The sequence below is a fragment of the Aspergillus lentulus genome, assembly GCF_001445615.1.
Source record: "Aspergillus lentulus DNA, contig: Alt09, strain: IFM 54703, whole genome shotgun sequence".
Taxonomy (NCBI): Eukaryota; Fungi; Ascomycota; class Eurotiomycetes; order Eurotiales; family Aspergillaceae; genus Aspergillus; species Aspergillus lentulus.
In genome coordinates this window covers 2,382,427-2,408,678 of record NW_028322117.1, presented here as the reverse complement: position 1 = coordinate 2,408,678, position 26,252 = coordinate 2,382,427, and the positions used below count along the sequence as shown (strand labels likewise).

The following is a 26,252-nucleotide window of genomic DNA, read 5'->3' as shown; positions in this document are numbered from 1 at the left end:
TGCTGCGAATTCCATTCCATAGTGGGGGGTAGGGACGGCCAATTAAATTCGGAATCCGATATCCAGGACTCCAGCCAGTGTCTAACGGAAAACCTACCTAAGAAGCTAAGGTAGGTTAGATACCAGGCCGCCACCACTGTGGCTTGCACGATCGACGGCACATATCATCTGGCAATGGTCGGCCAAGTATATACTTCGACACTGTGCGGTCTGATATGTAGATGATTTGCGGGTTCGCATAGATTACCTGAAATGAAGAGAGGGGAAAAGAAGTACATGGTGCTGTTCCTCGTCCCTTCCCTGATATTTCCGGATAAAGGACCCGGAGAGATGAGATGCTCTGGTATGCGACGGGAGGGGGGAAATGAATGGCATTCCGTTATTTCCAGGGGAGAGGGGAGCCCGAGAATGACAGCAAGAGCCAAAGAGGTACCAATTTCGAACAACGGACGCTAGTAGATTCGGGGGTTAGTCTAGTACAAGGATGTGCCGATGGAGAAGTGAGGCATTAATGTTGACTGAGTCAGCTATAATGAAACAATCACCGAGCACTGTGCAGTACTTAGATACCGGGTGGAATTACCATTTGGCTAAAGGGTGTGTAAAGGGTTGATGACTTATCCGCTGTTGCTTGCTTCTTTTATTATATTATTGACATTTTGTGCCACTTGTGGCGGGGATAAGTGGGATTCCACGCGGCGATACTTTTTTTGTGTACAGCCCAGGTATCAATTTTTGACTCGAAAAATACCAGATATCATTCATAATCATAACTAATTAGTGACTTTAGTCTAAGGTAGCTCCTACCAGCTGTTTCACTTCGACTAGGATCTTGAGCCAAGAGATTCTTCCCACAACAATCAAACAGACAGGTCATCGAGCTTGTTGAAGACAGGAGACGTTTGGGTTATCCGACTATCCGTACGGGGTCTAAGGCCCTAAAATCGGACTTTGTACGACGTGAAGGCCTAGAATCCATGCGGAGATAACTAGCGGTCTCCAGTGTGGACGGGGATTAGGGTGATCAATGTATCTCACACCATTACGAAGTAGCGCACGCCATCAAGTACAACACTACACCTGACTTTAGAGTCAGAGTGACTATAGAAGACGGAGTATTGAGCTCAGCTATTTCTGTCAGCAAGGACTATGCTGTCATGGGGTTCCAAGAGATTGGAAGTTGAGTCTCATTCGCTCCCGAGTCCCGACTCATCGTCGACACGAGAAAGGATGCTGCTAGCACAGACGGAGCTGACAGCTAGCTGCAGCTGTGGTTGCCTTGGGGCGCAACAGAAATCGCGGGGTTATCAGCTACTCAGCGCTCCTTTATTAGCCATAGCTACTAAACTAACTGGTACTTACTGTAAGCTGTCAGTGTTTGTGATATCTTACTGTGATTACCTTGCGTCAAGAAGACCTGCAAACTATTCCTGCGCTTGAACCTTGCTTATTATGATAAGTTGAATAAACTTTGCTAGGTACTCCATGTCAGCCAGAAGGCGCCTAATGCACTGTTTTCCTCGATCACGAGTGTCGACTGTAGGATGTTCAGTTGGAGTCCCGTATGCAGGTAGAATAGCTTCAACTCTCACGCTGATTTTTTAAGAGTTATTATCCTGATCGCGAGGTTCTGAACAGTAGTGGTCTAAAAATATAAGTAGAATGGACTCCGTACTCTGATTGCGTCGTTGCACTGATTCTTTGAAGCTGCAACAGATCTCTTGGTTATCATCGCAATACCCGGGGTCCCAGCCACCTGGCCAGGAAAACTTTAGGTAAGCTTGTTCGTGTCAGAATGAGGCTAGACGGTTTCGAGCAATATTAGTCTTTGTTGGACATTAACATTCAGTGAGTACTCCGTATCCTTTTCTTGATCATTTCCCCCTGGCTCTCTCCAAACCAACCTTCATGCTGGATTGACGTATCCACCCTGTATAATTGAGGCGGAGATACAGTTGAATACTCGACCGGCGACTATCTTGCCTAGCTTGTGCAAAATTAAGGAGCGCTTTATTAAGGTACGGGACGACAGCGGCCACCTCGACTTAACAATCCACAAGGGAACAATTAAGTTATAGGAGCCTTGAATTGAATTGTTTCGGTGAGGTTAACGAGGCTACTAGCTGACCCCAAGGATCGGGGATGCTGTTTCACTTGATACTGATTATTGTACTTCGTACCGCATAGCTGATCGCTCCCTAGCTCATAGCTACCGAACGTTATGCTGAGCATCCACCTGTCTCCTGTGTGCCATGTTTACATTGGCTACTTCGTACTTTCTCACTGGCTTAATCTCAACACCTCATGCAGGGACTCGGACTGTCGGACAATTCCGGCGCGTGGGAATATCGGCCAAGACGAAACAAAAGACATGAAAATGGACAGGTAACACGCTGACACACGGGCAAATAGCACAAAGTGAAGTAAAGTTTGCTTTCCTGGAGGCGTTACGAACTTTGGGTTTTTGGGGACTCGAAATCATCGAATCAACAATGAGTGCAGAACCACCTGTTGCTATTTACCTTTTTGCTTCTGATGATCGAGCAGACTGAAGCATTCTTGCCGGTTACCACCAATTCCCTGAACTCTGATCTGGATAGAGTGCAAGAGCTTGGGCCATGCACTGGCCACGACCGAGTTGTAAGTTTGATGATCTCCAACTCTGTGATCCTGCGAGCCCACATATCAAGGTTCAGGACAGCTTGACTCTAAGCTTTGTACGGGGACGGGTCCTACCACTTAAACTCCAAGCCGGCTCCATGGGTTTGCCTGTTGTGACCCACAATGTTATTTGACGGCTGACTTGTGTAACATGTGTCTTTGGTATTACAAAATGTACGGGGCTGTTTATGCTGTGTACGTGGTACGGTACGTATACAAATTGTTTACATACATACCCCGTACCTACTCCATACAGTGGCCAACATCCACCTCATACACTTCGATAATCAAACTCAAAAGTTGCTGATTCTATATACAGACCCAAGAGACAAAGTACTCCCCGGCGGCGAAGGCCGATGATTCTTCTCCGAACATCTCCGCCAAAAGGTTAAAGCTAACTCAGGTCCAGATAGGCGAAAACTCGCAGTGCGAAACTTATGGCCTGCTTGTGCTTGAACTGTCTTGCCACCTTGCGGAGGAGATTGAATCACCGGTGCATCTCCGGAGTACCTCTGGGGTACTTGCTGTAGAGATGCGCATATAGCTTCTCCAGCCTGTATCTCGTAGGTACATAAGGCGGAGTACCTAGTCGGAGTGCTTCCACCATTTCGCAGCGAAGTCCGGTGAACTTGACTTTTCGAGGTGGCAACTGAGATTTGAGTTGACTCTGCAGACGGTTATGCACGGCCAATCTGCCCCTACAGCTTCAGACGAGGACGATTCCTGGAATACACCATAGGTGGAACCAGCCAGCAGACGAACTGCCGTGCATCGCGAAGATATCTCGTCTTTCGTTACCTTAATGGTCTGCGTCGTCTTCGCGATGATCTTGTGGCTTACTGGAGTCGCGGATTCCCAATGTGACGGTTAAAAAATGCCCAGCTTTGCTTTTCACATCTATGGCTGGGCTCGTTATCGTCGTCGGCGTACTCTCGGTAACCACAAAGTAAATTCCCTCATATCTGCTGGGCTCTTTTTAGGGGCTCATCATTCCACCCTATAGGATTGGTGTCTTTAGACCGTCCCTTTACGCTAAGGTGGAGAATTCGAAGTCACTCCAGAACGATACAGTTGAAGACGTTTACCCACTTTCAATCTTGATACAGGGTCCAGAAAGGAGGCAAATCTGCACTGCGGTCTGCACTGCGCACAGAATGGATTGGCCTTTGGCGGGTTCCACCGAGTAACATCCGCCTATGTACTCCAGGCAGGGTAAGTGGATTCGCTATGAGATGAGACGTCTACATGCGGCCATGTGGACGACTACGGAGTATTTGATGAGTGATGGCATTAATGGACTGCTCACTTCTCCATCTGCACCTCTCCTTAACCTTTTAACTTCCATTATGAACCAGAATCGAGTTCCTGGTGATCGAAAAGTTAGCGATTAAGCTTACTCAATCGGACACCTTAAGCTTCTTGTATGACTGAGTCTAACTATTGCTGCCTGACTCTATCCTTGATTCCTTGCTGTACCTCCAATCCATCCCACCCGGGGTATCAATGTTGTACGACCCTCCAAGCCCAAACAAGGCGAGAGGGTTACACAATACAATGAATTGACAGTGGACAGTCACACAAGTCAAGTATTGTAACACGAATCCGTCTAGCCGTCCGCTCCACTTTGAAGACTTGTGTGCAACGGGCCGTTTAAACTTTGGTAGGCAAATGAGCTCCCTGGTCCTAGATCCTGATATTGCAGTGTGCCAGAGTCTCCTTACTCTCCTTCCTCTTCAGCAAGTATTAGAAGTGTTGCTCCGTGTTGCAAATGGAATTTGCTTGGAGACTATGTCCAAATGACCATACTGGAAGACCATAGTCCAGAAAGTAAGGTGCCTTGAATAGGTACTGTGTCCTCGTAAAGGTTGAAAAATATTGTGGCACAACCCACTGTCCAATCAGAGCACGGCAGTGTCATACTCAGTGAATGCCTAAGGTTAAGGTAAGGTAAGGTAGACACTTAGCTTCCCTTCCCGCCTCAGGCTCCGTTCTTCCACAACATGTCTGTACTACTATGGAAAGTTTGCTTGCTATCTGCGTACGACTATTTACAGGCAAGTTTGCAAATTGCATCTCATTTGTCAAATCCATCCGTCGTCTAGATGCACCAATAACGGTATGCTATGCTTTATTCGATTTCATCATCCAATACCCCGTAGACTAAATCTTGTGGAGTTGTGGCCATAGCCATAGCCACGGCACCTACCCAACACTCTTTACGGAATATGGATACTCAAGTCCAATCTTACCTTACCTAAGTAAGTCAACTCCTTGTAGATGATCACAATTCATGACTCAAGAACCTAGGCACTGTACTCATGAACCCAGGGCCCCAGTGTTCATGGCCAAACGATTGTGAACGAATCATCACTCAGCAGATAGTAATCTCGCTGAACTGAATGGGGCAACACTCAAAGAACTTTCCGGGCTAACCTCTTTTAAGTAAATTTTAACGAGAGATCCGCGCGATGGGGCTTGGGTTGGTGTTGGTCATGGCAGGTAATCTGGCTGTTGGACTTGGACTTTGGAATGGGGCGTGGGGCCCGCAACTGACTGGGACTGTTAGTTAGTTTAGTTATATTAGGAGCTCGTATTTGGGGAGGGGGGCGGGACTCTCTGGCTTCTCTTGACTTCCTTGAGTAGGTGAGTGAGGTCGAGGCTCATTTTCCTCGATCTGGTCTGGTCTGGATGATACGGGGGAGACTCTGATTATGATTAATGATCATGACCCCATGTTTGATGGCGTATGTCTCCGTACTCGGTACGGATGCTGTATACTGTATTACCCAATCTGAGTGAAGATTGTGGAATACAGTATACTCTGGGGTAGTGGGATATTGCAGCGTGGGGGTGCCATGGACATAGTATGTGGTACTTTGCGATTGATTGCTATGCCATACTGGCAATCACACATAGCATCATTAACAGCACAGTGCACCCTTTCACAGTATAACTGATATGCAGATACTTTGTAAACACTTCTCTCTCTTGAGAAGGGTTGAGATGTGCCATATTCTATATGCATCAATGTCATGATATCATCACAGTTACTTACAATCTACCCCACAAGAAAAGGGTTCCCTCGTAGTCTACCAGCTAGTCTTCCCTCGCTCGCGATCAAACCCACCCCGAAGCTGCAGCCCAGGTTTGACCACCTTCCCCTGCAGGACCGTATACTTGACGATATTCTCGCAGTCCTCCGGCCGCACGCGCGCCAGCCAGATGCCCTGCGCCGCACCCTCGTCCGCCTCACCGGTCGTCTTCCCTTGCGCATCCTGGCCCGGTTTCTCCTTGCGATACCACTCAAAGTCCCGCCGCCGGTAAACAATCACATTCGCCGCGTACTTGTGCCCCCCAACGTGGCTGATGAAGTAGATACCCACGCCGCCGGGCCGCTCATCGTTCAGATCGCGGTACAGCTCCAGGGCCCGCAGATGGCGCTCGAACTCGCGCCGCAGTAACGGGGCGGACTGCCCGCAGCGCGCGTCCCGGGTGCGCTGCGAGCAGAGAAGGATCACGGCCGCATGGCCGCAGGGCCGGGACCGCAGCGGAGTCAGCGAGCTGATATCCACTGGGGCGGCCTGCTGCTCCTCGCTTTCTGGCTCTGTCAGAGGCTCCGGAATGCTTCCGAGCGGTGTGGTGGTTGTCGGCGCGCGGCTGACAAAGTACTTGATGAGGTCAGGCGCAAGAGCCGGAGTCACCTGCTCCACCACCGTGAAGGCGGGCAGGATCAGGACGGTCGTAGGCTGCTCGCCGGGCTCGTGGTGGTGATACTCGTCCGGCACGGGCATGTTGGACGCAGACAGCTTCAGATTCTACCAGTACACATTAGCAAGACTCTTCCGTAATTGCTGAATGCACGATGACATACCCCGTTGCTCGGCACAAGTCCCCCCTTCTCGATCGCCTCCATCAGACTGCCCTTCTCGTCCGCAACATCCCTCACCCAGTCTGTCTTCCCGGTCGCGACGAGCAGATGCGTCGCCCATCCGTTGACGTGCCCGTAGAGCTCATCCTCGTAGTCCACGTCGAACCTGGCGGGGTACTTCACCGTACACGACGCGCAGTCGTGGAGACATTCCTCTCCATCAACAGCCGGGTCGACCTTGGGGAACAACACATCGTGCGACGGCGCCTTGCGGAATTCATCGAAATCCCCGCTCGCCTTGGGGGAGCCGGATGGCGTCGACCCAAATAGCGAGGCGCCTCGGCGGAGAAGAGCCTGCATGCTTGTTTTGAATCAAAAGTGCGCAGGTTGCATGCAACAAGGCAATTGTTTCAGATGATTTGATCTGATCAAAATCAGATCTTATCAAGATTACGTTACTCTTATGCCAAGAACGGAAAAAAGACCGGCAAGTGGAAACTACGTGTGTCTCATTCTCAGGTACGGAGGACGAAGCTGTGCCGCATCTCCGATTGGCTTACGTCACGGCTATGTACATACCACGGCCAGAGAATGTGGAAGAGCATCAGCAGCATTGGCTACCTTTCAGGGAATCAGGACCAAAATTTAGGCACTTAGTTTCTTGCAACCAAAAAAAAAACTCATTATCTACTATTTGTAGTATCCAAGTTGTAAGCATAGGGCAGATCCGACGGCCCGCGGGGATCTACCAAGTGAATGACACTGCCCCCCGACGAACTGCCCGAGACATTCGACTGCACGCGCCTGAGCGATCGGGTCGAAGGCGTCCGGGGAGGGCCCAATGTGCGATACCGGTCGTGATGTCTGGATGCGACCGGCGATCCACGACTCTGCGCCGTAGGCGCAGTATATACCGAGCGGCTCTCCCAGGTCGACGAGGCGACCGAAGGCTGCAAGCTATTGCTACGGCGAAGAGACAGCGCGTCGCTATCATCCAAAAACTCCATAGTATCCGTCTCGCCTTCTTCATCGGAGGGTCCAATTAGGGACTCGCTGTCACCGCGAGAACTTCCTCCTCTGATGTCATCCAGTATTCGAGCATCCAGGTATGTCATCCCGCGCAAGACGCCCGCAAAGACGTGCATCAGCTCCCTGAATTCATCCTCGTGGAGCTCGCGAGACGAAAACCGGGCCCGTTCGTAGTGAGCCAGAAACTCCGCGCCAATTTCTGGGGGATTGACCAGGTTCAATGCCGTAAGATGCTGGATATACTCCCGCAATCCCATCGACACAGGTCTCCGTAGTACTTCCACAACTCGCGTATCTGGAACTGACTGTCCACGATCGGAGAGGGAGGGATCGAACCGATGATGGGCGGCAGCCGACAGAAAGGGATCCGGAGGCGCAAGGGACACCGCCTTGGCCTCGATCAGATGCGGTAGTTCCTGCACAACAGCACGATACGGCAGGTCCGGTAGGTCAGGCGACGAAGGAGACGACCATCCTGGATGTTCGACCTTACCCCAGGGCGGCTGGTCGCGATCCACCACAAGCATTGGATAGTCAGCGAATTTGTCCCCGTCTGCCGATATATCCCTCGGCCGCGCCTGATAGGCGATGATCGCACTGCGGGCGAGTCCCTCCACTACGAGCCGGCGGACGCTCTTTCCGACATCTTCCTTCTCGACAGGAATCCATGCTTTGGGGATGGCAGATAGGGCGGTACGATTCGTGTAGATCCGTGTCGCATATATGAGCGCTGCAAGGATGAATGTTGCCACGTACGCACCGGTGATGAAGAAGATGTTGGTGAGTCGGTGCGTTTTATAGCATTGGTAGATCGCGTCGGCGGGTGTGAGTATTATTAGGCAGATTAGGAGTACGGAAAAGAAAGTGAAGGCAGCATAGTTTAGAACGCGGTACAAGTTCAGGACCATAGTCATGGGCGCAGAGTACTGCGCTGCGCAGCTCTCGCCCTCATTGAATCTCAAAGTTCGAGGACATGGATGATGGAAGATTGAATGAAGATCATCATCCACGGTCGTGATCCCACCTCAATGTCACGTGATACGAAATAGGAGAAGAAACAGTGCTCGTTGCACAGGAACAGGATGAATCCAGTGGATGATACTCGATTACTCTCTTTCAGCTAGGGTGAGCCATAATCTGCAATGTGATATCTATCTATGCTGATTTACCCAAATTCGTAACGGAGGCCTCTTAAAAATGTTCTACGTGTGCGAACGAGGAAACGACCAGGATAACGAGCATGACAGGTAATCGATGTGAGACCGCTTAATCCGACACGGCAACCTCATCCTCCCACTGAGGATCAATCTGAGGCCGAAGCTCAACGGCTTCTCCACGAGCACGCCGGATCACCCTCTCGATGCCGTCCAGACCCATCTTGAGGACATCCATCTTTGGTCCATAACTCAAGCGAACGAAATGATGGCAAGGGCTGTCGAACAGATCTCTTCTCTTTGCCGGGTTCAAATCGAAGAAGATACCAGGGACCACAATGACCTTCTCGGTCAGAAGGGCATTGAAGAAGTTCAGTCCGTCGGAAATATTGGCCTCCTTGGGGAGAGGTGGTTCGAGGGACGTCAGGTCGAGCCAAATGTAGAAGGTGGCCTGGGGCACATCTTTGACGCGGAAACCAATCTCGTGCAGTCGCTTCAGGACATAGTCACGCTTCTCCCTGAAGTGCCGCTGCAGCGCCTTCATTTCCGTGCGCACGAGGGAAGGCTCGAGCATAGGGATGGCAGCCTCCTGGAATGGCACATTGGCACCTCCGTCCAGGTAGGAGCCAGCGGAACCCAGTGCATCAATGAACTCCTTGGGACCGACGATCCAGGCGATACGCCAGCCGGGGAGACGGAAGCGCTTGGTGAGACCGTCGATCAGAAGAACATCTGTCAGAATTAGCTTCACAGTTCTCTTGATAGTGCTGATCCAACCGAATGAAGGGCAGAGGTTGGCTAACCATCTTGGTTGACATCGACGACGTTGGCGGCACCGCTGATCGTCGAACCATCACAGTCGGTGGTGTAGTTGTAGCCACCGTAGAATTCATCCAGAATGAGCGTTGCGCGGTCTCTGCAAATGTCCTGGATCTGGGCAAGTTCGTCATTCGAAACAAAGTGTCCGGTAGGGTTACGGGGGTTCGATGTCAAGAGGACAGAAGTTCCGCGAGCAATCTCCTCCGCAATCTTGTTGGGGTGGATATGGTAGTGGTCATCTTCGGCGAGAGGAATGGGAATAGGTGCGATCTATGTAGGATAATGCTCGTGAGTGACCGTTCTCGACCGACAGCTCCAGAGCGCAGGGGCGCGGCAATGCGATAGGCATGGATTACTCACGTTCTTGAATAGTGTCAACATCTCCGAGTAGGCAGAGTAATCGGGAATAGGGAAAGACAAGTACGAATTGCCCAGAATGGCCGCAATTCGAATCAGTCCCGCTCGACCACCCGGGACAATGCAGACATTCTCCCAGGTGTACTGGCTTTCCTTTCCTTGACGGTAATGCTCATTGTATAGTCTGGCAACTGCCGCGCGCAGAGGCTTGATACCAGCGGTAGGACCGTATTCGCGGGCAGCGGATGTGATGGGGATACTGGTAGGCCGGGGAAAGCTTCCCTCGATCTCATCGTCGGCTTCGGGGGCGCCCTGGCCCAGGTTCGCCCACCCCGACGGATCCTCGGCGTATCCGTGTTCTACTGCACGTTCTGTACACCAGACGACACCCGTCGAGGCACGGGAAGCATCGAGACCGGCGTGGGGACGGTGACCCTCATGGGCGGCTCTGAACTGACGATGGGTTTCCGAACGAAGTTCTGCAGAGGTCCAGTTTGTCAGCGCTGTTGTTTTTTGTAGGAAGCTTGTGGGGACAAAAGTCCGTAACGCCTTCAGCTTCTAGGTATTTTCCTCAAGGCCAAGCCGCAAGTATACAGATGAGACACGCACCATTCTCGGACAATTCCTTTCCAAGGGAGAACCGCCGGTTAGAGGGACGCAGAATGCTCAAGCGACGCCCGGAGAACGACATTTTCGTAGACTATCAGCAGGCCTGTCCTGATATGGCAGTATGTATAGTATGCGAGGAATGTAGATCCTTCTTGGCGACGCTGTAATTATTTCGTAGAGGACACAAAGGTGTTCATGAAACAAAAGTGACGATGATGGTCTATTGTTGATAGCAATCCTTCTACTCCTTCATAGAGCAGAGGATTCAATTATATTTATTTATAGGATTTCAAGAAGAAAGGCAGAAAAAGCGAAAAAAATTTGGGATAAGGGAAACCCCGCTCTACTCCAAGTTTCTCCTCCTACTAAATCGGAGACTGCCAGCGGAACCATATTACAGAGTTATTATCCATCGGCCAGAGTTTAGATAGGATTGATGCCTCGTAGATACTTCAGTTCCTGGGGGGGCCACGCCGTCTAGTCTACCAGATTGCCTTTTGAAAAGGCGACGATAGGCATCACTCTATCCATCACTAAATTAGGCCTCCTGCGATGAAACAGAGTATCTCCGGCTCATTCACCCGCCGATTTCGCTTTCCGCATACATGAAAACCTCAACCCCTCTATATGGATATTCCTTATTCTCTCAGACCTACAGATGAAGACTCAACTCTCAAGCCAGGAAGAAGAATCTTCTTCGCTTGCTAAAGACATCGTCCATTACGAAGTGAACACATGCCAGCCAGCATCAACTCTCTAAAAAGAAACTAGATGATAGAGACACAGAAAATGCCTCATACAGCAACAGACCGCCGTTCCTTCAAGGCTGATCAGGCAGTCCAGCCCGATCTTCAATCCCAATTGACGAGTCTGGAAACGGTTGGGCGCCACACGAACAGTTCGGATTCTACCCGACCTTATCAGCTAAGCAGCCGCCTGCCCCATCGCGAAATGGGGATTCTGGATGATGGCGGCTCCCGCGTCGCTGCACTGTCCATGCGGGCTGCTGGCGAGAGGATTATGTATCTAGATGATAATTGATAGCTCTGGCATCCTTACAGGGAGAACGCGTACCCAAATTAACTCGACTTGACTCCCAAGATTCGGCGTGGTCGTTGTGGTTGCACATTTGGGGTCTTGGTCGACGATGGAGAGAGGTGGGAGACTAGCTATTACTTCTCTGAGGCTAAATTGATAATGTCCAGGCTCCATATGGGTCCACAATTCCTCGTCGTGATCTTACTTACTCTTCACTTCAAACAAAGGTTCAGGGGTACTCCGTAGGAATCTGCTGAATGATGATGTTGAAGTTTGAGTACAGAATTTTGAATAATGTCCAAGAAGCTGTGATCGATACATAGTATATGGCTACCTGTCTAGCTCTACGTCGAGAATCGCTACAACTACTAGCGGACTTGTAGTATAGGATAATTACTGGACTTTTCCAATAAAGCTCCTTACTCGAAAAAAGAAAAAAGAACGGAAAAAGCCAGACTAGAATGCAAATGTGCCGCTTCTGCTCAATGGAAAATGTGAGTTGAAATAGAAGACAAAGAACCAGCCCTAAAACGAAATCCACTGTACATCTTGTCTCTCGATAACCTGGAAGAAACTGTCTGCTCAAAGGAGGAAAACGAAGAAAACACAGCGGTATAACATACATCATGCAGTCATGGTTCATGGACGTGGCAAAAAGATAGAACAAGTCATGATCAAGATCTCCTCGACCTGGGGAGAGTACCCCCCGTGGATAAAATCAGGGGCAGATATGGTTGAGCATAGGGAGTAGATGGTAAATATCGCTCTTCATTGTGATCAACACAGGACAATGCAACGGAGTTGATTCCCACTTTGCCTGCAAGTTTCAAGATTGTCATCTTGACAGCCTCAAGCCAATCCAGTTGGGGGATGAGCTGGGAAATCCAGGGAGACAATGGAAGGCCGAGAAATCCAGGGAATATAATCCGTCCTGCTGCCATTTTCTCCCACATCAATGGAAGACAGGCAACGGACAATTCGAGGAAAAAACCAAGGGAAAAAAACAAAAAAAAAAAAAAGGCAAAGACAAACATGTGCAGAGCAAGCCAATGCTCTAGCTCTATCGAGTCTAATTCTCAACCACTTGGCAGTAGAGTTGAATCTCCCCTACTTGGCCCTTCGCAAGCATATCCCGATGTTGCTCGCGCCATTCCATGAAGGCGAGCTGGACAGCCTCGTCGCTGTCAATCGTAACAAAGTCTCCGTCCTCGTCGCGGTAGCGCAACCTTACCGACTTATTGCCGATGGATCGATTGGTGAACCGGGCCAGTTTGGCATCCACCCGATCAGTAAGCGATCGGAACATGATGTTACTGGCGATGACCAAGGTCACGTAATTGTCATCAAAGTTGACCTTGGCTTTGAGCTGGGTCGGCATGAGAGGCTCTTCGTCGGGCTCGCGGCTCAGTGGAGACGTCGGTTGATCGGACGCGGGCCCAGTGGCTCGAGACTCCGAATATTGAGGCTCGTGAAAGTGGGTAGAGGCTTGCTGACTGTGGCCGTTGCGAATCGGAAGATTCATACCGGTAGGCGAATTGTTCTGGCTTCTGTTCACTGGCGCCTTCATACTGGCCATATGAGCAGGAATGGGCGGTACCGGGACATTGTCCACGGTCTGCATCGTGTGGGCTCCCATATACCGACGCGATTCGGAGTTGTGATGATGAATGTCCGGGCTGCTAGCGGACCGCATTCTTGGGGCCATGCCGTTCGCATTGGCCTGTCCTGCCAAAGGCGGAAGAGAAGGTCGGGTACCCCGGCCATTGGGCGCGTTGTTGAAGAAGTTGGTACCATCTCTGGATACGCCACGAGACAGTGCAGGAGCGGTGTAGCGATTAGGCTCCTCATTCCAGTTGTTCGACGGTGTGCCCTGGCGCCCATACGAGTAGCCAGTGGATTGGGAACTCGATCTGGTCGACGGTGTCTCGGCGACAGGGGAGAAGTACGAGTTCATGTTCCTCTCTGCAGGTGACATGCTACCGGGCGTGAACTGCGTGTGGACGGACAGACTGGGGTCAGGCGGGAAGCGCGGTTGCCGGCCGGATGACAGCGGAGGTCCAGAGCTCCCGCTTCCTCCTGTTGCGGACCGGGTTCGAAGACTCGTGCTGGACGCATTGCGGCTCATTGGGAACTCGGAGAAGAACGCTGCCTCCTTGGTGCCCTGCTCTTCAGCGTCGTACTCTTGCTGATAAGGATTCGGTATGTTCGCAATGCCCTTCATGTACATGAATTCCGTTTCGGAAGTACCGGTGTTTCGGGCGCTGCGTTGCTCGGCTTGAATCGCTCGCTGCGAGTCAATCTCCTTGTACCATTTGCGCATTACGTCCTCATTCTGGAAGCGAATGATGAAATTGTCCACAACACCAGGATCGCCCTTCCAAAAGATCTGAATCCGATAGGATCCTGCGGGGAGGGATTACCTGTTAGAACTGTGGTGGGCATATGTCCAAGGGTGGGGGAACGCTCATACCTGGCTTTTGAAGGCAAACGATATCCGTCACATTGGCCATGTAGATGCGACCTTTCAGCTGCAGACGTGGCTTGCCCTTGATAGTTGTGGCCGGCTTATCCTTGCTGACCATCAACTTGGTTTTCTGTTTGTTTGGGTTGATATCCTTGCAGCAGAGTAATATCCGTTCGAAGAGATAGATGTGATACTAGATCGGACGCATTTTGGTTAGCATAATGAGTGCTTGCTTGTCAAATAACAGGGATTCGCAAAACAGGTACTAACCTCTCTTTCAGAATCCTTGCCCGTGTCGCCTTTCAAGACAGTGAATGTGCCATAGCGGAGCAATTCGCCGAACGAGTCGATCTTCAGAGCCTTCCAGTCGTCTACTCGTTCATCCAAATCGAGAAAGGCCGACGCTAGGTGCTCCTTGTCGATCGCGTCGTTTGCGGAGTCGAGAACAGACTGGATGGTGTCAATAGCCTTCGTGATATTAGCTTGGAGATCGGGATCCTCGGTTTGTTTGCGCAGTTCCTGTAACCGGTGGTTAATGACGGTGCGCACACATCAGGTCGGAAGTCAACACACCATAAGCATCAGGGGGTACTTCGTCATACGCTGAAAAGGCTTGACAAAGAAACTGTTCAGAGTTGCAGGCTGAGCGACCATCTGCTGAAGGTCGAGCGGCCGCGGTGCTGACCGAATCTTGTCCCACTCTTTGAGACAGGCTTCATCACAGCGCATTTGATTCGAGATGAACGGCTCATATTGTCGAAAAGCCTCCTCGTGCTGAATGAAAAGCTCACCCCAGTTTTGCTTATCCTCAGGTAGGGCGTAATGTTGCTCCATCCGAATAAGAAACCGTTGCGCGAAATCAAGGAGATTGTTCAAGTTGAGAAAGATCTGGTGGCTAGCATCTCCAGTCAGAGCCCCTGTCTCCTCTAGCTCTTTCTTGAGAGCCTGCAGATTCTGTAGGTGGTGGACGTAGTCGCGTTCTGTCTCCAGTAACTCCTTGAGAATGAACTCCCTCTTGGTGAGCTTCACCGCCCCTTTCGCTGGAGCCGAAGTTGTGGAATCCGAAGACCGCTTCAACTGGCCCTGCATCTCCAGTATATCCAAAACGCGATTCACCATCTTGATCACCTTGATAAAGCCAGTCGTACTGTCGCCATATAGATCGGTGATCAAGAAGCAGTCCTGCTGGGGAAAGGCCAGCTCCTGCAACGACGCCTGTAGGAACTTGAAGGTGGCGGCTTTGGGACGTTTCGCCTCTGGAACCTTGGAAGGATCGATCTCGAGGAGCTCGGGGGGATCAGAGGCATTGTAGATGGTCAACAAGGGGTATCCATTCCGAAGGCAATTCCAGAGCGATGCGACAGGGTCGGTGTTGCCCAGCTTCTCGTCCTCCTCCTCCATCTCTCGCAAGTGGGGTTCGAAGTTCGGTACCTCAGCCAGCCGTTTCTTGAGATTTACACAGCTCTGATAGATCGATTCACCACCGCGACGGTTGATGATATTGTCCTCGGCGACAGGACCGCCGTTCGATACCACGGGCTCCATCATCTCAGCTGCCCGCCACTCGAAGTCGTAGTGGCACCGAAAACCAAAGTGTGAGTCGAGTCAGATCCGCGCAGCAGACCGAAGGAAGGAGGTCGAAAGAGATGCAAATCGTCGGTCAAAGGGAATAATGTCGATCATGGATCACGAGTTTTTCGAGCCGGTGGACTGATGCGGGATGGATGGGTGCGAGCGAGCAGAGAGGTTAAGGTAGGTAGGTAGGTGGTTGTCAGGAAGGGGAGTGGAGATAGGTAGATAGATAGTTAACTAATAACTATCCCTTTGGTCGAGCCAAACGACGAAGCTTTCCCGCGCCCTAACTAACTCTGGGAGAAGATGTCAAAATGCGACCAAGAAAGAAGTATTAATACACTTGCGTCCTTTTCCAACGCACAGAATTTTGCAGAACTCCTCTTTTTCCTGTGCTTTCTTATCTTCCTTGATTTATTTTGGTAAATTCCCCGACCCTTGCTGCGAACAGCTCCAGGTATCAATAGTATCGGAAATTCTCAGGAGGGATCTTCTGTACTGAGAAATTAAAAAAAGGGTGGGTGTGGGGTTTGCCGCTGCGGGCGTTCCCAAGAAGCCCAAGAACTAAGGAGGCGTTCCCACGGCAAAAGGGAGGGGAGAGGAAGGAGGGGATGGATATCTGATGTCGTACCACTGCAGTAGAAATCAGGATAAAAATATGCTGAAAAGGAAGACGACAAGAGAGCAGAATCTCTTGAGCAGAGAACAGATAGGAGGGGTGGAAGAAGGGGAAGGAAGATGACGAGTAACAGAGCGCCAGGGACAGACCTCGCAAGGATCCAGGCCAATGGATTGCTTAGTTACTGAAGCAGGGTAGCGCGCGTTAGTGCTATGTAGTTATATCTAGTTATAGAACCAGTAGGTACTGTAGGCAGTACCCGAGTATTTAAAGTAGCTGTGGAGAGGTGGGGAGAAGCAGACTCTGAATACCTAGTATCAGCTGTCTTTCTTAGTTTGTGATAATAAGATCACAAAAAAGTGAAGAGAGAGGATCCTGAAGGAAGAAGAGGTCATCTAAAGCTTATAACTACGGACAAAGAAGAAGCATAATGATTCTGTTACAAATCCCCCAGGCTTTACAGGGGAATATGGTCCCGATGATATGGTGCAGACATAGTAATTGTATGAACTGCATAGGAGGCAGGGGGGTATAAACTTTGAGACGGAATCTCTTCCAACTATTTTGATTGATACCTACTGCATTCAACTTATTTTATAGTATGCTTAAATTTGAGAAATGTCCTTCTGTTCTCTTTTGTCAGCTCCTTGGCAGTCAAGGTCACACTACATCATATTGTCCTGAGGTCCTACGTCTGACTATCTATCTATCTACCCAACCTCTCGAGTGACAGGTGATTCAGAACATCAGAATCCAAAACACATCAATAACAATGGAGCCTTTGATCTAATCTAATAGACTCTGATATTCATTGCTCAATTGGACGGCGGGCCTGGGAAGTGGAGACCTCGGTCAGTCAGTGTTTCGGCTCTCAACTCTATCAACTGATGGAGTGTCTAGTGCAGCGAAAGGGAGAGAGACTGGGCACTTGCATGATACATATTCTTCTCCCGGTTCTGTCCACAGCTTTTCGTAGTAGATAGACAGTAAGCAGCCATGACGAATCTGGTCTCTTGACCTCAAGAGTCAAGGAGGGTGGGAGTCCTTGCTGCTGTATCTATCTATCTGATACCAGAAATGCCGCACGGTACTTCCCCCACTCAGATTCGAATTGGGCTGGATAACTAGTATCTTTCTGGTTATCTCCGAAGTCTTGATATTTATTCGAAAGTAAGGAAGGAATTGTTCTCTTCAACGAATGGGTTCATAATGTTCGGTCACAGCTCTCTGTAGGGTGTGGCATCAGGTATCCATGATATGGCTGTATTGTCCCTTACAGAGAGACAGCACCTCCCGGAGTCCCGGTGCTTCTTTCGCTGTAGGATGAACGGTCAAACTCTTACCAGAAACGGAAAACGACTAGAAAGCAATGACTATCACTTAGCTAGAATTCCAAGAAACTTGATTATAGATTGCAATTCTAAAATACTCGACCTTCAAATCAATAGGATTGGATACACGTATATGCGTGTATTCTGACATGATATACCGCTCTCAGCTTGACAAACTTCCCCTCTGGCCAAGCCATCTGGCTGCCATCACGCCAATACTGTAAAGGCCCGATCCATTGAAGATAATTCCATCGATCTTCAAGGTCAGTCTTGATTGGCATGATCCACTGTTCTGATCAATCATCATATCCCCTGACTGTACGATCAACGGGAATGTCCTAGCTCTATCTATTGACAGGCAGTGGCCGACGCGATTACATCCTAACCCATGCCAACCAAGCTCATACTGAACGACGAAGATCCATTATAGAGACGATAATCCGACCACACAACTTTTAACTGACGAAACATTTTTCACATGGAGCAAGAGCCCGCTGCGGCGGAAGCTGCAATTCCTCGTCTCATGCGGCTCCGGGACCCCAGTTGCTCCTCCGATTTCACTGCCCCATCATTGTCTCCAGCAGGCTTCAAGCTTGATGAAGGTTATGCTGACGAGACAAAAAGCCAGTCGGACAATGATTGCTTGAAACCGTCTTCAGGCGATGCGATGTCCCTTCCGGATTGGCTCCTTGCGCTCCGAGAAGCGGACAAAGCTGGTGAGTTAGGCGTGCGGCCCAGAACTGGAAACCCGTCCGGTGAAAGCCCTTGCTGTGACCATGGAGACTGATGGGTTACCTTCTTGGCTGTGCAGAATTCGCTTATAACTTGCTCCGGACCCTACGAACATCTACTATTGCCTCAGTCGTCGATCGACTCGCCCCTCTGTTGCACATGGACCCTGTTCTCAAGCTACCGCCCGAAATCACATCCGAGATCTTCTCCTACCTTGACCCCAAGACCCTTTTGACGGCCTCATTAGCATCCCGTGCTTGGCGTAGCCGTATCTCTGACACTCGACTATGGAGAGACCTATACATCAGCGAAGGCTGGCGCGTCGACATCGACGCCATCCGCACATTCGAACAGAACCACTCCGCGCTATCCTCGCCGCAGAGTCGCAAGTCCCGGTCGAGACATGAAGACCCGGATTCTGGAGAGCCGAAGAATAAGAAAAGAGTCCCTCAGGGTTGGCTGGACTTGCGTGGTACAGAAACAGTATCGGATGACGCGCCAGCACGAGATCTCGGAGCGCCCGTGGAAGCGGATAATGAGGGAGACCACCAGATGAGTGATGTTGTGAACGACCGTGCCGTGTCGGCAGCCTCGAGATCTTCGCCGCTTTCTCCCAGTAACAGACTTGATTCCCGAGCTGTCGATTTACCCAAATCGAACGGTCAGCCGCTGTCCACTACCCCAAAGTCCCAAATCATGGTTCGAATGCCTAATGGCGCTGTGCGAATTAACTGGCCACACCTCTACAAACAACGAAGACGCTTGGAAGAAAACTGGGCGAAAGGCCGATTCACTAACTTCCAACTCCCGCATCCGGCCCACCCGGAAGAGGCTCATCTGGAGTGTGTGTATGCAATTCAGTTTATAGGGAGGTGGCTCGTCAGCGGTAGCCGAGATCGGACTGTTCGCGTTTGGGATTTGGAGACCAAGAGGCTTCGGTATCGTCCCCTTGTCGGTCACACAAAGTCGGTCCTATGCCTACAGTTTGACCCGCGGCCGTCGGAAGATGTCATAATATCGGGCAGTAGCGACAAAAATGTCATAATTTGGCGATTCTCTACCGGTGAGAAAATCCATGAAATCACGTCCGCTCACGATGACTCCGTCCTGAACCTCAGATTCGACGAGCGCTATCTTGTTACGTGCTCTAAGGATAAACTCATCAAGATCTGGAATCGACGAGCACTTACACCACTAGACAAAGATTATCCCAGCGTTCGTCAAGGAGTCGGAGTTACATATCCGTCTTATATTATTGACACCAGCGCAATTCCATCTCCCGTTTTAGAAGCAGAGCTTGCCAAAAACCACATCAGAAGCTTGAGGCCTTACTCTCTTTTGATGACGTTGGATGGACACGGGGCAGCGGTTAATGCGATACAGATGAACGACGATGAGATTGTTTCTGCGTCGGGGGACCGTCTCATCAAGATTTGGGACATCCACAGCGGTGCATGCAAGAAGACTCTGCCGGGGCATGAAAAAGGCATTGCGTGCGTGCAATTCGACAACCGACGTATTATCAGCGGAAGCAATGACGATACAGTTCGAATCTTTGATCATGCCTCTGGCGCAGAGGTCGCTTGTTTACATGGACACGCCAATTTGGTAAGAACCGTCCAGGCTGGCTTTGGTGATCCACCGGGCGCCGAGGAAGCCATGAGACTTGAGGCTCTGGCAATCGAAAATGAGTTCTGGGACGCTCAACGTTCCGGTGAAGGGGTGGACTTGGGTCCTAGTGCCCTCAGGCGCGCCGGCTATCATCAAAACACTGCTGGCTCGCGGAACCCTCGGGACATCAAGGCCCTGGGTGCCAAAATACCTCCAGGCGGAGGTGGCAGTCAATGGGGTCGGATCGTCTCGGGGTCATACGACGAATCAATCATAATCTGGAAAAAAGACAAAGAGGGCCGATGGGTCATTAGCCAGCGATTACGGCAGGCCGACGCCGTCGACAACGCTTCGCAGGCGCACCCGTCCTCTTCGCGGACAATGGTTCCTACCCCGCGAGTTCCGCAGAATCAGGGTCCGCCTTTGCCTCAGGGGCAAGCGGCTGTGCCTCCCCCTGGACAAGCACCTTCCACGCAGCATCTTCCCCCCATCAACCAAATTCATCATCAGGCTCCTATCACTCATCCTGCGCCTGGTCAACAAAATGCTTTCTGGAACTCCTGGAACACAGGCAACGCCAACGCTCAGCTAGGGCACGCTGCGAATCCGGCATTGTTGATCCAGGCCCAACATCATATGCAGAACGCGCAGCCCATGCCAAATCCCGTACCGCCGCACCACCACCACCATGTCCGCGTGAACCGAACTCTGAACCCGCAGGGCGGCCATCCTACGTCGAGAATCTTCAAACTGCAGTTCGATGCTCGCAAGATCATCTGCGCCAGCCAGGATCCCAGGATCGTGGGATGGGACTTTGTGGGCGACGACGAAGAACTCAATGAAGCGTGCCAATTCTTTACCGGTCTTTAAGACTTTTATCGACCTTCGCTCCCGGTTCGAGTGCGCTTTCTCTCGGGCCTTTTCTCGTCACATAATTCTTTCTCTGTCCTTATCAGCAAGACCACTTTACTTTCTGTGCACCTATGCCAGTCTTTCTTCTCTATGCCTGATAATCATTCTGCTACTTGCGGCACATTTGGTCTTTCCCTTTTGGACCTTTGCATCTCGGGTTCATCGCCTTTCCTTCCAAGCCTTTTCTTACTTCCATATTCTTCCCACCACAGCCCACGCATATTGTCCCTTACGTTTTCTATGTCCAAGCATATTTGCATGTGAGCAACGGAGTTGCCTGGTATATGACTTAGCCATTTGGATGTCTTTATTGGTTCTCTTTCCAATCATAATGAAAGAAATAATGATACAATTACAAGGCTTGGTTTGTTCGTAATGCAACACCAGAGGGAGCCAAGTACAATTTATGACTAGCAGCAGGTTCTGGTGTGGTTGATTGTCCCACGGCTCTCCGTGTTTTGTAGTGATGTAACAATGCCAACCCGAGCGTCCAGAGAAGGATCTAACTGCGTGATTGCCCCAATTTGACAGACCGAGATTCTGCGTGCTTAGGTCCGTAGACGTCGCTTGACGGATAGCACTAACCCCGACGGTTAATCCCATTGGCAGGCGAGCTTCTTGCAGTGGTGTACGTATCGTTCGAAGATTGTGCGTATATGATGTCGTCCTGTTCGCCGAAGCCTGGGAGGCAACAGCAGAGAGAAAGCGCCCTGATCTGTAGAAACTGCAATAAAGGGTCTGCTGACGCGTGGACAGTTCCAGTCATGTCGACGGACCGACGAGGCTGGCCAATTCGATCCGAACTCTGTTGCTGGGGCTCATTGCCACTCACTGAAGTACGACCATGCTGTGGTTGGGAGATGCTAGTCTGTCTAGGGATGAGGTTTTTCGTCCGGGACACCGTAGCAGGTCCTGGGTTTCGGGATCGACCAGTCACGGTCGGTTTAGGTATTGCTGGCGTGACACTGGAGGAATCGAAACGACGAGTCTCTTCAGCGGGACGCGAAGTCGGCACTGATGCCTCGACTTGCGCTAAGCTTGTAGACTTCACGAACCTCGTACCATATTCATTCGGACGGTTAGAGTCGCTTTCCTCCTCGACAGTCTCACAATCGGTCGCAGGAAGCGCCCTCCTGTGGAAAGGATGGTCGTCGAGTCGGCTGACCAAGCTTGTACCATGGGCGCTATGCCGATAAGGAAAGCGTCCTAGCACTGCCGTACCATCTTCGGCCCTTGCAACTGGAATCGCCTGTCTAGTAGGCCGAGGAGGAGCAGGTGAAGAGAATCCGAAGAACCTTCGTAAGGTTTCCCCATAAGACGCCACCCCTCCACCATTCGAAGTGAGTGGACCTGTGGTTGGTGGAGTTCTCTGTTGGATATGTCCCTCGCGAACAAAGGACCGAACGAAGAACTGGGTAGAGTAGGACATCGCTTCAGGACTTCCGAAAGATGGAAGGCCCGGAGGAGTGGGTGATCTATATGGTGGAGGGAATCGCGGAATAGCAGGACGCACTGGCGACCCTTTACGTCCTGGCCATTTAGGAACTCGTTGAACGTTGTCTAGGTCATTGAGACTGGCCACTTTACGATGGCGAGACTTATCGCGAGAGTGCTTCTTCAATGAGATGTCAGACAAAACAAGTTCAGTTGTCTCGTCACAGCCCGCGGTCGCTGCGACGCAGGTGTCTGATAATGGATGCGAGTCCCACACTGGGCCTTTGATCATCTGCTCTTTTGAGAGATAGAGAGTGTGAGAAGCATGTGCTTCATGGGCTAAAGGAATGAACATGGCCATATTCGGTGCCGTCCCACTGTCTAAGATTTCGTCCATGGGATTATCAGTGCTACGGGTCAATGAATAACTGTCGTCGACGGAACCCGCTCTGGCAGCATTGTAGATGGAGCTTTCGTCGCTGGTCACTGGCACAGATAGACCTGTATTCGTGTGTCGGACATTTCCATGATATGTCTTTCGTCCATTCAGAAATGACTGTCGATCGGAGGACACAGACTCGGTGGAGACAGGGCGACATCGGGGTGACATGTTCAATGACAAACAGGAGTCATGAACGAAAGAATAACAAGATGCTCAGTAAGGTTGCAGAAGACGCTGTGTACCAAGTGCGTGCGAGGATCGGGAGCGTGGGATGTAATGTCCGCCAACAGGCCTCCCTATGGCCCTGTGCACCTTCCGCATCTTCATCACAAGGCAGGACAAAAACGGAAAGTGATATCAAGCAAGGCGATTGATGATACATTGTCAGCTTCGTTATTATATGTGCGCAGACAAATATAGACACAAATGGGCAGAGTTCCGAAATAGTACATGGAGGGAATTAGAGAATAATATGCACATTGAAAGTATTGGCTGTACTGATCGATAGTCCACATCAAAGCTGGGGTAACCGAAAATAAAATAAAAAAAAGTCTATAGGATATCATGATCATAAAGCCGTGACGCTGTGGCTGAGACTCGACTTGCCAGTGCTTGCTGCTTGGTCTTTCTTCAGATTCCGAATCTGAGTCTCTAATCGTCTTCGTTCTTCTTGTTCCGCCTGCACAGATAGGTTAGCCTGGAATAATGGCAACGGAAGGCCACGACATTGTAACTAACCTTGAGGATCTTCATGTTCTCAATGCGAGTGTCACGCATCATTTTCTTGAATTCATTTTTCAGGACCATTGTAGAAGTGGTCTCATACGTGCCATCTCGTCCCACTGCGTTGTTGATACCCATCCAATTGATTCGCTCCTCGTTGAGCTGCGTCTCCAGTTGTTCGCAGCGGTCACGTAGACCGTCAATCATGCCTTCGTACCTCTCACGTTCTTTCTCGAACTCGATGCTGGCCTTGGTCATGATTTCATAATCGTCAATAGTTTCCCGGAGTTCCCTTTCCAGCATCTGCACTCGCTGCTGCAGATCGCTGCTACCAGGCTTTCCGGCTTTGAGGGCTGCGAGCTCCTCCGCAAGCTCAAGATTCCTGGTGTTCAAGTCATCAAGTTCCTTTTGGATAGCTGGATTGGCGGCCACCTCTGCTGCTCGTTGGGCTCTGCTACCGTACGCACCATCGAGCTCCGCTTTGGCCATTGTCAGTTCCGTTTGTACCCTGACCACTTCGCCTTCCATTTCTGTCAACTCAGCCTGCAGACGACTCGCGCTCTGTTCTGCGTTTGTGCGTCCCTCAGCTGCTTCTCTGAGCCGCGACTCCATGTCAGCGTGAAGCTTTCCCATAGCGTCTTGCAGCCGAGAAACCTCGCTGGCCATTTCACTCAATTCAGCCTGCAACCGAGTCGCACTCTCTTCTGCCGCGACACGAGAATCTAAGGCTTCCTTGATCCGTGCATCAGCATCGTTGCGAACTTGCTGCATCGTCTGCTCCAGCTGCAGTACTTGTTGTTCGGCTCGGTCACGGGCCTCGACAGCTTCCTCAGCTCTAGCGTTTGCCTCCTGACGAAGTTGATCAACCACACTCTGCAGACGTGTGACTTCACTGTCTGCCTTCAAGCGAGCGGCAGTGAGTTCCTCTGTTTGAGAGGCGCTTTCGGATCGAAGCTGTTCGAGATGGGATTCCAGACGAGCGACCTCGTGCTCTGCCCGCACACGGGCTTCATCAGCTTCCGTCTGCGCGTCCATCCCCTGCTTAAGTTCCTGGATGACAGTTTGTAAGCGCGACAGTTCCGCCTCCGCATGCACTCGAGCTTCTTTTTCGGATGCCAAAGCGCTTGCGTGATCTTCGGCGACGCTCTTGTGTTGTTGAAGGTCATTGTGTTCCTGACGTAGAGCTTCGAGTTGCTTGATTGCCAGATCGAGCTCATCCTTTGCAGTCTGAGCACCCTGCTCAGACAGCTCGAGGTCTTTCCGGAGATGAGCGATCTGCTCGACCAGATCGGCTATGTGTGCATCTCGTTCCGCATCCGATTTGGAGTTTAATTCCCGCTGTTGCTGAATTTGAGTCGTTAAGATGCTCTTCTGTTCGAGGAGCTTCTCAATCTGGCTATGAAGGTCATCAATACCAAGATTCAGGTAATCAAAATGTGCGTGTAGGCCATTCCCTGACGACGTCGGGGGAGGAGAAAGAGCCTGTGAGCGAGACAATCCAGATTGCCCCACGATGTGGTGTAGTCGGGCGTTGATTTCCACTAAATGGTTCTCTGTACCGTGATCCGACTCTAAGGCGCGCGGTGTCTCAGCTGATTTTGCAGCAATTATATTAAAACCACGCTCAATGTAAGCGAGGAGCGCTTCGACTGTCGCTGTGGGATTTATCGATGTCGCATCAACCGAAGTTCGGGGAATCGCATCATAGTCGCTCTCAGGTTGCAGCCTTAAAACCATGTCGCGCAGGTTCTCACTCAAAGCTTCCAGCCTTCTTTCGGTATTCCCGATAACTTCAAGCCCAATCATCTCTTGGCTACCGGACCCAGCTGGTCCATCAAGATTGTCTGACGTCTTGTACAAGCTTCTGTCGTCAAAGTCGTCGATACTGCCGCGGGTGTTGTGGCTAGAGAGGCTCTCCGGTGTATGTGGAACATTCCTCAGGTTCTTCTTCAACCCCTTATGCGTCATCTGTAGAACACCGGCTGTATGTTCCAACAACCTTTGGCGTACGTGCTGCGCCTTGCGTTCCAAGTTCCAGATTTCATTAGCTAGCTCCTCGCACTTTCGCGTGCTCTCCGCCAGTTCCTCGTCCGTTTTGTCCGAAGAGTCCGTAGCGCCGAACCCATTTCCGTGACTGGGACGAGACTTCGGCGAGATCCCTGCGTCGTATTCTTCGCTAGCCCTACGGTTTGTTGAGTTGTTTAATCTGCTAAGCGACAGAGCCGCGTCGCGCAGTTTCATTTCCAGGGCTAATTTCCGTTTGGCTGCGTTAAGGCGACTAGACAGAAAGGAGTAATCTTTCTTCAGAGCCTCAACTTCCTCCAAAGACATTATCTCATAATTCATGCTGTCCCCCATAGCGGTTTCGGTGAGTAGGTACATGGCGACGGGGTCGTTGGCGTTCAGTAAAGCTGGACTTCGTGGCTGGCTCGGATTGAGCTATAAGAATAGCTGTGTTAAAAGCATGGTTCAATATGAGGGAGAAACCGAGTGAGGCTTCAACGCACTGGATTGTATCGCAATTTCTCCGCATATTGGGGCTCGAAGGCCTCGCGGTAGCCGTCCATGAGAACCTTGGCTGGAGGGGCCGGAGGGGCCTCAAAGGAGGCGGACGACAGGTATCTCGGGTCGCCATAGGATGACTGGCTAAAGCGATCGTGATCGTTCATCTCGACTTCTAGAGAGGAAATATCTCGATGAAACGCGCGGTGGAATGCGGCAATAGATTGGTGTGGAGAATTGTCTCAGGGACGAGCCGTCACCGAACAGGGTTCATTATCATAAAGCAGCAGCTTCTTCCACGTCAACTGAGGTCAATGAATGGCGATTTGTGTGAAAAGAGATATAACAGAGTAATGGCAAGTTATTCAGAGGGAC

At 50.8% G+C, this 26,252-nt stretch overlaps 7 protein-coding genes across 7 annotated transcripts; 1 reads left to right on the top strand and 6 right to left on the bottom strand.

Annotated features, from left to right (window-relative positions):
* Window positions 1-5,750: 5,750 nt before the first annotated feature.
* Window positions 5,751-6,889, bottom strand: ALT_5602 (sucrase/ferredoxin-like domain-containing protein; the record flags this gene model as incomplete). Its single annotated transcript, XM_033554631.2, has 2 exons — window positions 5,751-6,476; window positions 6,533-6,889. The coding sequence occupies 2 exons, from the start codon at window positions 6,887-6,889 to the stop codon at window positions 5,751-5,753; spliced, it is 1,083 nt and encodes a 360-aa protein (XP_033410522.1).
* A 323-nt stretch (window positions 6,890-7,212) lies between these two features.
* ALT_5601 (DUF4129 domain-containing protein) lies at window positions 7,213-8,472 on the bottom strand (the record flags this gene model as incomplete). The annotated part of the gene is made up of 1 exon (XM_033554632.2): window positions 7,213-8,472. One exon carries the CDS (start codon window positions 8,470-8,472, stop codon window positions 7,213-7,215), a length of 1,260 nt encoding a protein of 419 aa, XP_033410523.2.
* A 352-nt stretch (window positions 8,473-8,824) lies between these two features.
* ALT_5600 (pyridoxal phosphate-dependent aminotransferase) lies at window positions 8,825-10,579 on the bottom strand (the record flags this gene model as incomplete). Its single annotated transcript, XM_033554633.2, has 4 exons — window positions 8,825-9,444; window positions 9,516-9,801; window positions 9,892-10,367; window positions 10,498-10,579. 4 exons carry the CDS (start codon window positions 10,577-10,579, stop codon window positions 8,825-8,827), a joined length of 1,464 nt encoding a protein of 487 aa, XP_033410524.1.
* A 2,025-nt stretch (window positions 10,580-12,604) lies between these two features.
* On the bottom strand, window positions 12,605-15,547 carry ALT_5599 (Rho family guanine nucleotide exchange factor CDC24; the record flags this gene model as incomplete). Its single annotated transcript, XM_033554634.2, has 4 exons — window positions 12,605-13,938; window positions 14,006-14,192; window positions 14,270-14,518; window positions 14,573-15,547. 4 exons carry the CDS (start codon window positions 15,545-15,547, stop codon window positions 12,605-12,607), a joined length of 2,745 nt encoding a protein of 914 aa, XP_033410525.1.
* A 2,452-nt stretch (window positions 15,548-17,999) lies between these two features.
* On the top strand, window positions 18,000-20,734 carry ALT_5598 (F-box and WD domain protein; the record flags this gene model as incomplete). Its single annotated transcript, XM_089599933.1, has 2 exons — window positions 18,000-18,237; window positions 18,384-20,734. The coding sequence occupies 2 exons, from the start codon at window positions 18,000-18,002 to the stop codon at window positions 20,732-20,734; spliced, it is 2,589 nt and encodes an 862-aa protein (XP_089455810.1).
* A 622-nt stretch (window positions 20,735-21,356) lies between these two features.
* ALT_5597 (uncharacterized protein) lies at window positions 21,357-22,820 on the bottom strand (the record flags this gene model as incomplete). Its single annotated transcript, XM_033554636.2, has 1 exon — window positions 21,357-22,820. The coding sequence occupies one exon, from the start codon at window positions 22,818-22,820 to the stop codon at window positions 21,357-21,359; it is 1,464 nt and encodes a 487-aa protein (XP_033410527.2).
* Window positions 22,821-23,220: 400 nt separating this feature from the next.
* Window positions 23,221-26,044, bottom strand: ALT_5596 (involucrin repeat protein; the record flags this gene model as incomplete). Its single annotated transcript, XM_033554637.2, has 3 exons — window positions 23,221-23,331; window positions 23,391-25,814; window positions 25,883-26,044. 3 exons carry the CDS (start codon window positions 26,042-26,044, stop codon window positions 23,221-23,223), a joined length of 2,697 nt encoding a protein of 898 aa, XP_033410528.2.
* Window positions 26,045-26,252: the final 208 nt, after the last annotated feature.